We start from the raw sequence: 13,913 nt of genomic DNA on the forward strand, positions 1-13,913 counted from the left end.
TGATCGTCATAACATTTCAAGGCGATTTAGCCATGTCCATCCGTCCATCCGTCTGTTTTTTAGGAAGCTCTCTTATTTTGAAGAAGTAAAGCTAAGCGCTTAAAATTTTCAACAAATACTTCTTATTAGAGTAGATCAGTTGGGATTGCGAATGGGCCATATCAGTCTATGTTTTGATATAGCTGTCATATAAACCGATCTTGGATGTTGACTTCTTTAGCAGCCAGAGGCCGCAATTTTTATCCGATTTGACTAAAATTTTTTCGTAAAGTGTTTTCTTCTGACTAGCAACAACTGTGCCAAGTATGGTTTAAATCAGTTTATAACCTGATAAAGCTCCCATATAAACCAATCTCCTGATTATACTTCTTAAGCCTCTAGAGGGCGCAATTCTTATCCGATTTGGCTGAAATGTTCTACATTAACTTCTCCAATGAACTGCAACATGAGTGCCAAACATGGTCTGAGTAGTCTATGACCTGATATAGCTCCCATATAAACCGATCTCCCGATATTACTTCTTGAGCATCTATGGGACGCAATTCTTTTCCGATTTGGCTGAAATTTTGCGCAATGACTTCTACTACAGTCTTTAACATATAAACTAAGAATGGTCCGAATCAGTCCATAACCTTATATGGCTCTAATAGCGTGGACATTTTTAATCCATTTCCCTTTGTTTCCATATAAAGAGATAACAGGCAAAGAACTTGACAAATTCTATGGTGGAGGGTATACTATTGGGTTGCCCAAAAAGTAATTGCGGATTTTTTAAAAGAAAGTAAATTCATTTTTTATAAAACTTAGAATGAACTTTAATCAAATATACTTTTTTTACATTTTTTTTCTAAAACAAGCTAAAAGTAACAGCTGATAACTGACAGAAGAAAGAATGCAATTACAGAGTCACAAGCTGTGAAAAAATTTGTCAACGCCGACTTTATGAAAAATCCGCAATTACTTTTTGGGCAACCCAATAGATTTGGCCCAGTCGAACTTAGCACACTTTTACTTAATTCAATTTCTTTCCAAATTTTCAATATTTTACAAAACAAATCTTCTTTTATACTTACAGGATTACAACTTTACCAACAAGCGCTTGCAGATTGGATCTTGGTACTTTTATTCGGTTGATTTTCAAGGTATGAAAAAAAAAATAATAATATTTTTATATTATCTTCAGCTCGGCTGTTTAGGTTAGATTAGGTTTTGTTGCGTGAGTGGGGTGCGTCCAGAGGCACTTGGAGCTGTGAAAAAATTTGTCAACGCCGACTATATTAAAAATCCGCAATTACTTTTTGGGCAACCCAATATTTCTAAGTTTATCTCATACTACAGTGGCATGTGAGGATTATTTGTTATTGAATGTTATTATTAGTATTTTGGGGCACCGGATGGTCGGAATTGTTGCTCCATCGGCCATCCCATTTAGCTCCCTTCCAACCTCATGCTTTTATGTAGTGAACAATGTGGCTGATGATTTGGTGGCAGATATCTTCAGATCTGTTGCAGCGAAATAAGCGGCAACTTCGTTGAAGTAGTTGTATAACCTATCACCAATGGGTGGGGAGTCTGATGCCTTAATCGTACAATCGTCCGCATATTATACGATCTCTTTGGGTCTGGAAGAGATTAAATAAATGATAGGTAGAGGTTAAATAATGCCGGAGATATCGTCCCGCCTTAGAAAACTCTATGTATCACTCTACAGGGTTTTGACTTCTTATCTTCAAAATTCAAAAAAGGTTAAATCGTTCACGATTTTTTTTTCGTGATAGCCTCTATTATTGATATCAGCTCAATAGCCCAGCAGACATATTTTTTTCTGCACCTCCCATAAAAAAAAATTTATAAATCGGATAACAAATGAAGATTTTTTATGCCGAACAATTTTTAATTGCGCCCTCTAGAAGCTCAAGAAGTCAAGACCCAAGATCGGTTTATATGGCAGCTATATCAGGTTATCATCCGATTTGAACCATACTTGGCACCATTATTGGATATCATAACAAAAAAGGTCGTGCAAAATTTCATTCTGATCGGATAAGACTTGCGCACGCTAGAGGCTCAAGAAGTCAAGACCCAAGATCGGTTTATATGGCAGCTATATCAAGTTATGGACCGATTTGAACCATACTTGGCACATTTATTGGATATAATAGCAAAACACGTCGTGCAAAATTTCATTCAAATCGGATAAGAATTGCGCACTCTAGAGGCTCAAGAAGTCAAGACCCAAGATCGGTTTATATGGCAGCTATATCAGGTTATTGACCGATTTGAACCATACTTGGCACATTTATTGGATATCATAACAAAACACCTCGTGCAAAATTTTATTCCAATCGGATAAGAATTGCGTATTCCAGAGGCTCAAGAAGTCAAGACCCAAGATCGGTTTATATGGCAGCTATATCAAAACATGGACCGATATGGCCCATTTACAATACCGACCGACCTACACTAATAAGAAGTATTTGTGCAAAATTTCAAGCGGCTAGCTTTACTCCTTCGGAAGTTAGCGTGCTTTCGACAGACAGACGGACGGACGGACGGATGGACGGACAGACGGACGGACGGACGGACGGACAGACGGACGGACATGGCTAGATCGACATTAAATGTCGCGACGATCAAGAATATATATACTTTATGGGATCTCAGACGAAAATTTCGGGTAGTTACAAACAGAATGACGAAATTAGTATGCCCCCCCCTCAGCGAAAAAATCTAGGACGATCTAGCCGTGTCCGTCCGTCTGTCTGTTGAAATCACGCTGCAGTCTTTAAAAGTAGAGATAATAAGCTGAAATTTTGCGCATTTTCTTTTTTTTTGTCCATAATCAGGTTAAAGTTCAAAGATGGGCTATATCGGACTATATCTTCATATAGCCCCCAAATAGACCGATCAGCTGATTTAGGGTCTAAGGCCCATAAAAGCCACATTTATTATCCGATTTTGCTGAAATTTGGGACAGTGAGTTGTGTTAGGCCACTCGACATCCTCCTTCAATTTTGCCCACATCGGTCCAGATTTGGATAGACCGATTCGCCGATTTAGTGTCTTAGGCCCATAAAAGCCACATTTATTATCCGATTTTGCTGAAATTTGGGGCAGTGAGTTGTGTTAAGTCACTCGATATCCTTCTTCAATTTGGACCAGATCGGTCCAGATTTGGATATAGCTGCCATATAGACCGATCTCTCGATTTAGGGTCTTGCGCCCATACAAAATGCCGATTTTGCTGAAATTTGGGACAGTGAGTTGTGTTAGGCCACTCGACATCCTTCCTCAATTTGGACCAGATCGGTTCAGATTTGGATATAGCTGCCATAGAGACCGATTCGCCGATTTAGGGTCTTAAGCCCATAAAAGCCACATTTATTATTCGATTTTGATGAAATTTGGGACAGTGAGTTGTGTTAAGCCCCTAGACATACTTCTGAAATACGGAACAGATCGGTTCAGATTTGGATATAGCTGCCATATAGACCGACCTCTCGATTTAGGGTCTTGCCCCCATAGATAGCGCATTTATTGTCCGATTTTGCTGACATTTGGGACAGTGAGTTGTGTTAGGCCCTTCGATATTCTTCTTCAATTTGGCTCAGATCGGTTCAGATTTGGATATAGCTGCCATACAGCCCGATCTCTCGATTAAAGGCTTTGGGCCCATAAGAGGCGCATTTATTGTCCGATATCGCCAAAATTTGAGACAGTGAGTTGTGTTGGGCCCTTCGACATTCTCCTTCAATTTGACCCAAATCGATCCAGATTTGAATATAGCTGCCATATAGACCGATCTCTCGATTTAAGGTTTCGGGCCTATAAAATGCGCATTTATTGTCCGATTTCGCCCAAATTTGGGACAGTGAGTTGTGTTAGGCCCTTCGACATTCTTCTTCAATTTCGACATTCTTCTTCAATTTGGCTCCGATCGGTCCAGATTTGGATATAGCTGCCATATAGACCGATCTCTCGATTTTGGGGTTTGGACCCATAAAAGGCGCATTTTTTTTCGATGTCGTTAAATTTTGGGACAGTGAGTTGTGTTAGGCTCTTCGACAATTTTCTGCAACTTGGCCCAAAACGGTCTAGATTTGAATATAGCTGCCATATAGACCGATATCTCGATTCAAAGTCTTGGCCAGAGAAAAGGCGCATTTATAATCCGATTTCACTGAAATTTAACACAGTGACTTATGTTAGGTTTTTCGACATCCGTTTCATATATTGTTGCCCAAAAAGTAATTGCGGATTTTTTAAAAGAAAGTAAATGCATTTTTAATAAAACTTAGAATGAACTTTAATCAAATATATAATTGCCATTTTGTTCGATAACCTTTTTCCATCTTCCTGGCAAATTTAGTATTCCACGCTCATAGAACTTCTGGCCTTTATCTGCAAAAAACTGAACCAAGTGCGATTTTATAACCTCATCATTGCCGAAAGTTTTACCATTTAAGGAGTTCTGCAAAGATCGAAATAAATGGTAGTCTGATGGCGCAAGGTCAGGGCTATATGGTGGATGCATCAAAAGTTCCCAGCCAAGCTCACTTAGTTTTTGGCGAGTGACCAAAGATGTGTGCGGTCTAGCGTTGTCCTGGTGGAATATGACACCTTTACGATTGACCAATTCTGGTCGCTTCTCCTTGATTGCTGTATTCAATTTGTCCAATTCTCCTTGATTGCTGTATTCAATTTGTCCAATTATTGACAGTAAACATCCGAATTAATCGTTTGGTTCCTTGGAAGCAGCTCAAAATATACCACACCCTTCCAATCCCACCAAACAGACAGCATAACCTTCTTTTGGTGGATATCAGGCTTTGAAGTGGTTTGAGCTGGTTCACCATGCTTGGACCATGATCGTTTTCGACTAACGTTGTTGTAAACAATCTATTTTTCATCTCCAGTTATGATTCGTTTAAAAACGGATCGAATTCATTGCGTTTAAGGTGCATATCACAAGCGATGGTTCTTCGGTTTGTTAAATGAATTTCTTTCAATACATGTGGTAGCCAAATATCAAGCTTTTTCACCAGTCCAAGACTTTTTATGTGATAATGAACGGTTGATTTTGGTATATTTAACTTCCAATTCGATTAATGCTTTGATTTGGTCATCATCAACTTCATTTGGACGACCTGAACGTGGTTCATCTTTAAGTGAAAAATCTCCAGAACGGAATTTGCGAAACCAATTTTGACACTGTCTTCCTTTTAGGGCTTTATCACCATACACATCTTGTAACTTTTTAGCAACCTGCTCCGCGTTTTTTCCTTTACGGAAATAATAAAGTAAAATATGACGAAAATGCTCCTTTGTGGGCTCCATATTAAAATGGACGCCAAACAAAAAAATGCAAACAAAATTTCGCGCACTTTTTTTCTAAAGCAAGCTAGAAGTAACAGCTGATAACTGACAGAAGAAAGAATGCAATTACAGAGTCACAAGCCGTTGAAAAAATTTGTCAACGCCGACTATATGAAAAATCCGCAATTACTTTTTGAGCAACCCAATAGCTTTTAACCAGACCAATATTTTGTTATACACAATTGAACAATGACTTGTACTTATTAGTATTTGGTCCAAATCGGAACATATTTCGATATAGCTGCAATGGGGCATAAGGTATGCATTTTTCACCGGATTTTGACGAAAAGTGGTTTACATATAAACCCGAGGTGGTGGGTATCCGAAGTTCGGCCCGGCCGAACTAAACGCATTTTTACTTGTTTTCAAAAAATAACTACCTATTACGAGTTGTAGAATATTCTCCCAGAGCGAAATAACAAAAGGTAGGTTGCACTCAAATATTCAATGGGAGCTGTAACAAGTCGGTCTCTAACTTATTACAGCTCCCATGTGAACAGTTCGCTGTAAATAACTTTTTGATTACCTGTAGGAAATAGTTCTTATATTTATTCGGTTTTTATCTATAAAAAAACCATGGAGATTTTTTGTTATGTCCTCACGTTTTCCATAAAATTACTATTCACATGAATGATTGCAAAAATAATCTCTTCCCCTGTTTATAACCACATTTACAAATTATCTCAAAATGCTTCAAAGGAAACCATGTAACAAACTCAAAATATATGTTTCCGTTTTAATCAGACTTTTAATTATCTCAATTATAATTCAATTACTTGTAAAACATGTCTTTGTTCGTTTACATTCCATACCCCCTTCTGTAGCATACACTGTCGCTGAGCGCAAAAATCTGCATAATGTTTTCCATGACATTTTGCATATTTTGATGGTTATTAAAAGTGCTCCGGATATGTATTTAAGGAGATATTAATTGAAATTTATACGATTAAAAGGTTTTGCAGTTATAACGTTAAAGTTTTGCCAGAGCTGCTTACCTAAATACAACATCCTGCCTTTGAAACATCCCTTGGCGCTCGGTTGCCTGTTGAAAGTTGGCTCTTTTTTTTTTGTTGTTGTTGTTGTCAAAACTTTGTTACTTGTGACGCGTGTTTTGCTGTTGCGGTACGTTCTTGAGGAAATTTTGAAAATAACTTTGAAAAGATATTTTTAGTAGGGTGGCCAAATGAACATAAATGAAGAAAAACAACCAGAAAACAAAAAAATTAAAAACTTTTGTTTTTTCGTGTGTGTGTGTGCTAAGAGGATTGTCTGGATTTGATCTTACACGTGTGGGAGTATGAAACTAACATAAGTTTACACATACACATGCAATGTTACACATTTTCTACAAACAAAAGGTGTCTGTACTTTGGGATAAACTTTTTGCTGGGGGTTGTTGATAATCCTTAAGTTCAAGTATGTGATAGCTTGAGTAGCTATCGAGGGGAATTGAAAGTAGGTAAGGTAACTATGCGGGAATTGGCTGCCTTTTGGCTCAGTAATCAGTTACAGTCGTTTGGCTACCTTTTCTTTGATTTACAGCTTAAGTGAATGTAAAGGTTTTTTTTTGTTTTTGTAGGAATAACTTGTGGTGGCAGGTTTTTAACAGCCTATTCTAAGATTAGCAGACTGGTCAGGCCTAAAGGAAAACAAAAACCTGTAATAAGACCTTGGTAATAAGTTTCAGTTCAAGTACAATCTCTAGGGCACACTTTTGGCAAAGCATTCAAGAACATGAGCCCATGGTCTTGGAAACAATGTTCATTTTATAAATGTCCCCATCACTGTCTCAATATCAGCCATCTTGAACTGCGAAAAACCCTCTTAAACACATCAAATTCGACATCTGTTGTAAACGCTCTAAACTATGTGGCCTAATCTGGACTTGAAGAGGTCTACTGCTTTGCTGTCATTGGCCAGAACAGACGTCTCAGTCATTGTGTCCGTCATGACAGGTCACTGTCTAATCAGAGAACATGCTGACATACTGAAGGTTGCCAGCTTTAACGACAGGTATCTCTTAGCGCTGGGGCAAGCTGGCCGGGGCCGAGGATTCGTCACAGAAATTTATTGATTGTTAGACGGATAGAGAAAGACGAGAGAGGGTTTTTACTTAATCTTTATTGGTATAAGATGACTTACTTTACTTTAACTGGCTTTGACAGAATATTTGCCCCACTAGCCGAACGTAGAATAGCGTTCCAAGCGCCTCGATCTTCTGCGCTCATTCTAAAATCTCTGACACCAAGTTTCAAGGTGTCTGCCACAACTTGATCTTCCCATCGGGCTTTTGGTCTTCCCGGTTTGCGTGTAACACCGTGTTTGCCTTCAAAAGACTTCTTTGCTGGAACGTCTTCATCCATTCTAACATGACATGACCTAGCCAACGCAGCCTTTGTATCTTGATGCGTGTAACTATGCTATCGTCGTCATACAGCTCATACAGCTCGTGGTTCATACGTCGCCTATATTCTTCGTTAACGCAAACGAAGAATCTTTCTCTTAAACACTCCAAGCACTGCCTCATCTGCTTTCACAAGTACCCATGCTACAGAACCATATAACAGCACGGGTAGTATCTGTGTCTTGTAAAGTGTAGTCTTCGTCTGTCGAGAGGTGGCCTTGTTTCTAAACTGCTTACTTAGACCAAAGTAGCATCTGTTTGTCAGTATTATTCTTCGCTTTATCTCAAAACTGGTGTTATTCGTTCGGGTTACGGCAGTGCAGAGGTAGATGAAGTTGCTGACTATCTCAAAGCTGTGGTTCCCAACTTTCTCCATTTTCTTTATCTGCTCGGTTGTGCAAGGCTTTTTGGGAGTTGAAACCATCCATTTCGTCTTATCTCCATTTACTGCCAGACCCATTTTCACTGACTTTCTTTCGATTCTTTCAAAGGCAGCAGTTACTACTTCCGGTGAGCGACCTATAATAAGATGACTTAAGGCTACTTAATTTTAGGAGAATATAGAACAAATCTGTTGGGCGTAAATCCAGGCTTCCGAGAAAACTAGTTAGCCTTTCTTTCTAAGATGTCCTGAGATTGGTGAAAGAGACCTTGATAAGAACTCTATCTCGGTGGGTTAACGGTGGAACTGTCGGGGATGTCGGGAATAGAGACCTTGATAAGTACTCTACTAGGACTCGGAAAGGGAGCGGGGGTCCACGAATCGGCGATTGTCTATTCAAGGAGCTAAAACCAAGGGAACGTGGGGTCAATCTGTGGGCATTAGGGTTGAATGCTAGAACGCAAGAACTTAAAAAGTACTCAAGCAAGAACAAGGAGGAAAACTACGGCAAGAGTCCTTGGTAAGTACTCAAGCAAGGACAATGAGGAAAACTACAGCAAGAGACCTTGGTAAGTACTCAAGCAAGAGCAATGGGGGGGGGGGGGGGGGGGGGGGGTTACTGTAACTGTCGGGGATGTCGGGAATAGAGACCTTTATAAGTACTCTACTAGGACTCGGAAAGGGACCGGGGGTCCACGAATCGGCGATTGTCTATTCAAGGAGCAGAAACCAAGGGAACGTGGGGTCAATCTCTGGGCATTAGGGTTGAATGCCAGAACGCGAGACCTTAATAAGTACTTACGCAAGGACAAGGAGGAAAACTACGGAAAGGGACCTTGGTAAGTACTCAAGCAAGGACAATGAGGAAAACTACAGCAAGATACCGAGGTAATTATTCAAGCCAGGGGGGGGGGGGGGGGGGGAACTACTGTAAGGATTCTACAGGATAGACAGGAGATCGCGGTAAGTACTCCCGTGACGATATGCAAGGATACTACAGGATAGGTAGGAGACCTAGGTAAGTACTCCCGTAAGGACATCCAAAGATTCCACAGGATGGGACGGGAGATCGTGGTAAGTACTTCCGTGAGGATACCAAAATAATTCTACAGGATGGCCAGGACACCGTAGTAAGTACTTCAGTAAGTATACGAAAGGATTCTACAGGATAGGCAGAAGATCGCGGTAAGTACTTCCGTAAGGATATGCAAGGATACAACAGAATAGGTAGGAGACCTAGGTAAGTACTCCCGTAAGACTACGCAAGGATTTTACAGGATAGACAGGGGACCATGGTAAGTACTCCCGTAAGAACACACAAGGATTCTACAGGATAGGACAGGAGACCGTGGTAAGTACTTCCGTAAGGATATGCAAGGATACTACAGGATAGGTAGGAGACCTAGGTAAGTACTCCCGTGAAGGGAGGAGACTCCCGTAAGGACATGTAAGGATTTCACAGGATGGGACGGGAGACCGAGGTAAATACTCCCGTGAGGATATGAAGGGATTCTACAGGATAGACAGAAGATCGCGATAAGTACTCCCGTGACGATATGCAAGGATACTACAGGATAGGTAGGAGAACTAGGTAAGTACTCCCGTAAGGACATGCAAAGATTCCACAGGATGGGACGGGAGATCATGGTAAGTACTTCCGTAATTCTGCAGGATAGAACAGGAGACCGTGGTAAGTACTACAGTGAGGATATAAAATGATTCTACAGGATAGGCAGGAGACCGTAATGAATACTCCCGTGAGGGTACGCAAGGATTCTACAGTATAGGCAGGAGACCGTGGTGAGTACTCCCGTAAGGACATGCAAAGATTCCACAGGATGGGACGGCAGACCGTGTTAAGTACTCCCTTGAGGATATGAAGGGATTCCACAGGATGGGACGGGAGACCGTAGTAAGAACTCCAGTGAGGATATAAAAGGATTCTACAGGATAGGCAGTAGACCGTAATGAATACTCCCGTGAGGGTACGCAGGGACTCTATAGGCAGGAGATCGCGGAAAGTACTTCCGTGAGGATATGCAAGGACTCAGCAAGATGGGACGGGAGACCGTGGTAAGTAGTCCCGTGAGGATATGAAGGGATTCTACAGCATAGACAGGAGACCGTAATAAGTACTCCCGTGAGGATACGCAAGGATTCTACAGTATAGGCAGGAGATCGCGGTAAGTACTTCCGTGAGGATATGCAAGGATACTACAGGATAGGTTGGAAACCTAGGTTAGTACTCCCGTAAGACTACGCATGGATTTTACAGGATAGACAGTGGACCGTGGTAAGTACTCACGTAAAGAAACACTAGGATTCTATAGGATAGGACAGGAGACCGTGGTAAGTACTCCAGTGAGGATATAAAAGGATTCTACTGGATAGGCAGGAGACCGTAATAACTACTCCCGTGAAGATACGCAAGGATTCTACAGTATAGGCAGGAGACCGTGGTTAGTACTCCCGTAAGGACATGCAAGCATTCCACAGGATGGGACGGGAGACCGTGGTATGTACTCCCGTGAGGATATGAAGGGATTCTACAGGATAGACAGGAGACCGTAATGAAAACTCCCGTGACGATATGCAAGGATACTACAAGATAGGTAGGAGACCGTGGTAAGTACTCCCGTAAGGACACACAAGGATTCTACAGGATAGGACAGGAGACCGTGGCACATTGGTTCAAGAGTGGCCGAAATTCATTTTTTTCATGTTCGCCGATTTGGATAATTTTTTGGTATTTTGTTGTCAGATAGTTGAATATTATGATTCCGTAATATTAGGCTGATATATTTAGTATTTCTTTGGACAGACACGCTCCAAGTTCATATATGTTCGCTTGTTTAAAATGGCATGCAAATTTACTGTATATTCAATCTTTTGGTACAATCACAGTAAACTTATCATTTGACTTTGTTGTATATTTTCGTAAATGGCAATTGTCATAGATGAGATTTGCATTAAAAAAAGTTGGAAAAAGTGCCACATAAAAAATTTCGTAGAACAAAATATAAACAACATCAAAATTTCAATGTTCATCAACTTCAGTGGACTGCATGTTTTTAGCGCTGTGGAGCGCTGTTTAACGAAAGACGTCAAATTACAGCTTGAAGTCTCAGCTAAAAGCTAAAAAAAAATTCAGCTGCTCATACCTGCTCCTTTCCAAAAGAAACAGTAAAAACTATAAAGTGATAAAGTAAGAAAACGTGAATTTTCGTTCATGCTTGTTGTTGTTGTTGCCATAATTCTTTACTGTTAACAACAATAGAAGATCAAGCGATAGACTATTAGGTGCTGTGTTATCATTCATTTATTATGTTGTTGCATGCAATAACAACTACACATTATGTCTTGCTCTCTTTATTGCACAAAATCTTTTCCGTTAGAGCTTAATAAGTAATACATTAAGTACCAACAACAATATACAGTTTCTGATTTAAATTTCTGCTTTTGGGTATACATTTCTAATATTATTGATATGCTAATTGACATTACATTGGCAAGTGCAGTGATAAGAGGTGTGTTTTTAAGTGATATCAAGATTTAATTTTATTAATTATGGAAAATGTAACAATTTCTTATTTAAATATTTGCGAAATATTAATTGATAACAACAGTGATATTGATGTTACTGTCGAAGTCATTGCAAATAGCAATGAAGGAATGACTGCTGAGGATGTTGAAGTCTTTACTGGATTTTTGAAAAAAAACTTTTTTACAAAGTTCAAAGATAGATGGCAAAAAGCAAGACGCATAAAAACCAGATTTCTTGATCTTAATGAAAATTGGCTGAAAAATGTCTACAAAGTGTGCAAATATACCGCAAACAATGAAGCACCAAGCTGTTCAAATATGGTTAAACGTGGACGTCCAGCAAAAGCCTTCGAGGATTGCCAACCGCGAACAAAGAGGACAAAGGTACAAGATTTTTGTGAAAACACCTCAATGGTGTTGATATCGTCTGCCGCAAAAAAAAGTGAGTGTTTAGACAAATCCATTAAGGCGTTCACCCCGGAGAAGGCACTTGGGCTGATACTTGATGCTTCGTTGTCAAAGCATCAATATGAGGTTTTGCGCAGTTCAGCTAGAGAAATTGGATTCGACATTTACCCATCCTACCATCAGGTACTGGAAGCAAAAAAAAAATGCTATCCTGCAAATGTTCAGGTGCAAGAAAGTTGTAGCAAAGTTTCTCTACAACAGTTATTAGATCATACAGTAACCAGGATTTTGATGACAAAAACCGAGAATGAGGTGACAGAACTCCCCAACGAACTGCAAATGTTCTCAAAATGGGGCTGTGACGGAAATTCGGGACACAGTGAATACCATCAAAAATTCACAGATCCAAATGACTCCGATAAATATATGTTCTTAACGTCACTTGTTCCATTGACCCTCACAGAGCGTAATAATATGTCAACAATGTGCTGGAGAAATACAGAGCCATCATCAACTAGATTTTGCCGACCGTTAAAATTTGAATTTATACAAGAAACAGCTGAAGTTATAAATTCAGAGGTCAGTCGTGTTAATGACGAAATAAAAAATTTAAGAAATACTGTCGTTGAATTGCATAGCAGAAACTTCAATATTTCTCACACACTGAAATTAACAATGATTGATGGGAAAGTAGCTACTACGATTTCTGGAAGTTCATCTATGGCGGTTTGCTTCATATGTGGAGCAAAGCCCACAGAAATGAATAATTTAGATGCGGTGATTTTGAGGAAATGTTCGGAAGAAGCAGTTGCGTTTGGTATTTCTCCCTTGCATGCGAGAATCAAATTTATGGAGTGCATTCTGCACATTTCTTACCGTCTAAGTTTCAAAAAATGGAGAACAGATAGTTACACAAAAATTGAAATGGCGGCAAATAAAGCTGAAATTGGGAAGAGATTAAAGTTGACACTGGGCATAAATGTGGACGCGGTGAAGCAAGGTATGGGCACAACAAACGATGGCAATACGGCAAGAAGGTTTTTCGAAAATCCAGCCAAAACTGCAGACGTAATTGGAATAAAAGAAGAGTTAATACATAGATTTAAAATTATTTTGGCCGCAATAAATTGTAATGCAGCAGTCGACACTAGCAAATTTCATATATATTGCATGGATACTGCCAAGTTGTTTGTTGATCTCTATGGCTGGTACTACATGCCTGTAACTGTGCATAAGATTCTGGTGCATGGTAGCAAAATTATAGCAGAAGCTATTCTGCCAATAGGTATGTCTCTATTTAAAGGCCCTTATTCAATGATTTAATTTTCATTTTTTACATTTTAATTGATTGTTTGTATCAGGTATGCTGTCCGAAGAAGCTCAGGAAGCGAGGAATAAAGATTATAGAGCCTATAGATTACATCATTCGCGAAGAATTGGACGTGTAGCCACTAATGAAGATGTAATGCATAACCTTTTATTGTCTTCAGACCCATTTATAAATAGATTTCGCTCAAAGCTGCAAATCAAAAAATTGGAGTACGATAATGATGTTAAAAAATTATTAAAAGACTATGCTTAATTTATTTATTCATGTTTTTTCTATGGGAGGTGGCCGTAAAAGTGGGCGGATCAGGTATATATTTTCAGGAGCCCATTCTACAATTATAATAATTACTTTTTGTGAAAATTGAATTGATGCATTAAAAATTAAAAGTGGGCGGATATTTTTCAAATTTCACACAAATGATTCTGAGTGTTTAAAAATGCTATGTGCCAAAAAACAATGCCGTAGGTCAA

At 39.5% G+C, this 13,913-nt stretch overlaps 1 protein-coding gene across 3 annotated transcripts; it reads left to right on the forward strand.

The window, feature by feature from the left end:
* Positions 1 to 10,849: 10,849 nt before the first annotated feature.
* Positions 10,850 to 13,699, forward strand: LOC131995181 (uncharacterized). 3 transcript variants are annotated; one of them, XM_059363353.1, is made up of 3 exons: positions 10,850 to 11,689; positions 11,789 to 13,398; positions 13,475 to 13,699. In XM_059363353.1, exons 2-3 carry the CDS (start codon positions 11,835 to 11,837, stop codon positions 13,693 to 13,695), a joined length of 1,785 nt encoding a protein of 594 aa, XP_059219336.1. In that variant the 5' UTR covers positions 10,850 to 11,689; positions 11,789 to 11,834; the 3' UTR covers positions 13,696 to 13,699. The 3 variants fall into 3 exon arrangements, with proteins under 3 accessions (XP_059219336.1, XP_059219337.1, XP_059219335.1); XM_059363354.1 differs by having other exon boundaries at positions 10,850 to 10,908; XM_059363352.1 differs by having other exon boundaries at positions 10,850 to 13,398.
* The last annotated feature ends 214 nt before the right edge of the window (positions 13,700 to 13,913 follow it).

This window comes from Stomoxys calcitrans, chromosome 2 (assembly GCF_963082655.1).
Source record: "Stomoxys calcitrans chromosome 2, idStoCalc2.1, whole genome shotgun sequence".
Classification (NCBI taxonomy): Eukaryota; Metazoa; Arthropoda; class Insecta; order Diptera; family Muscidae; genus Stomoxys; species Stomoxys calcitrans.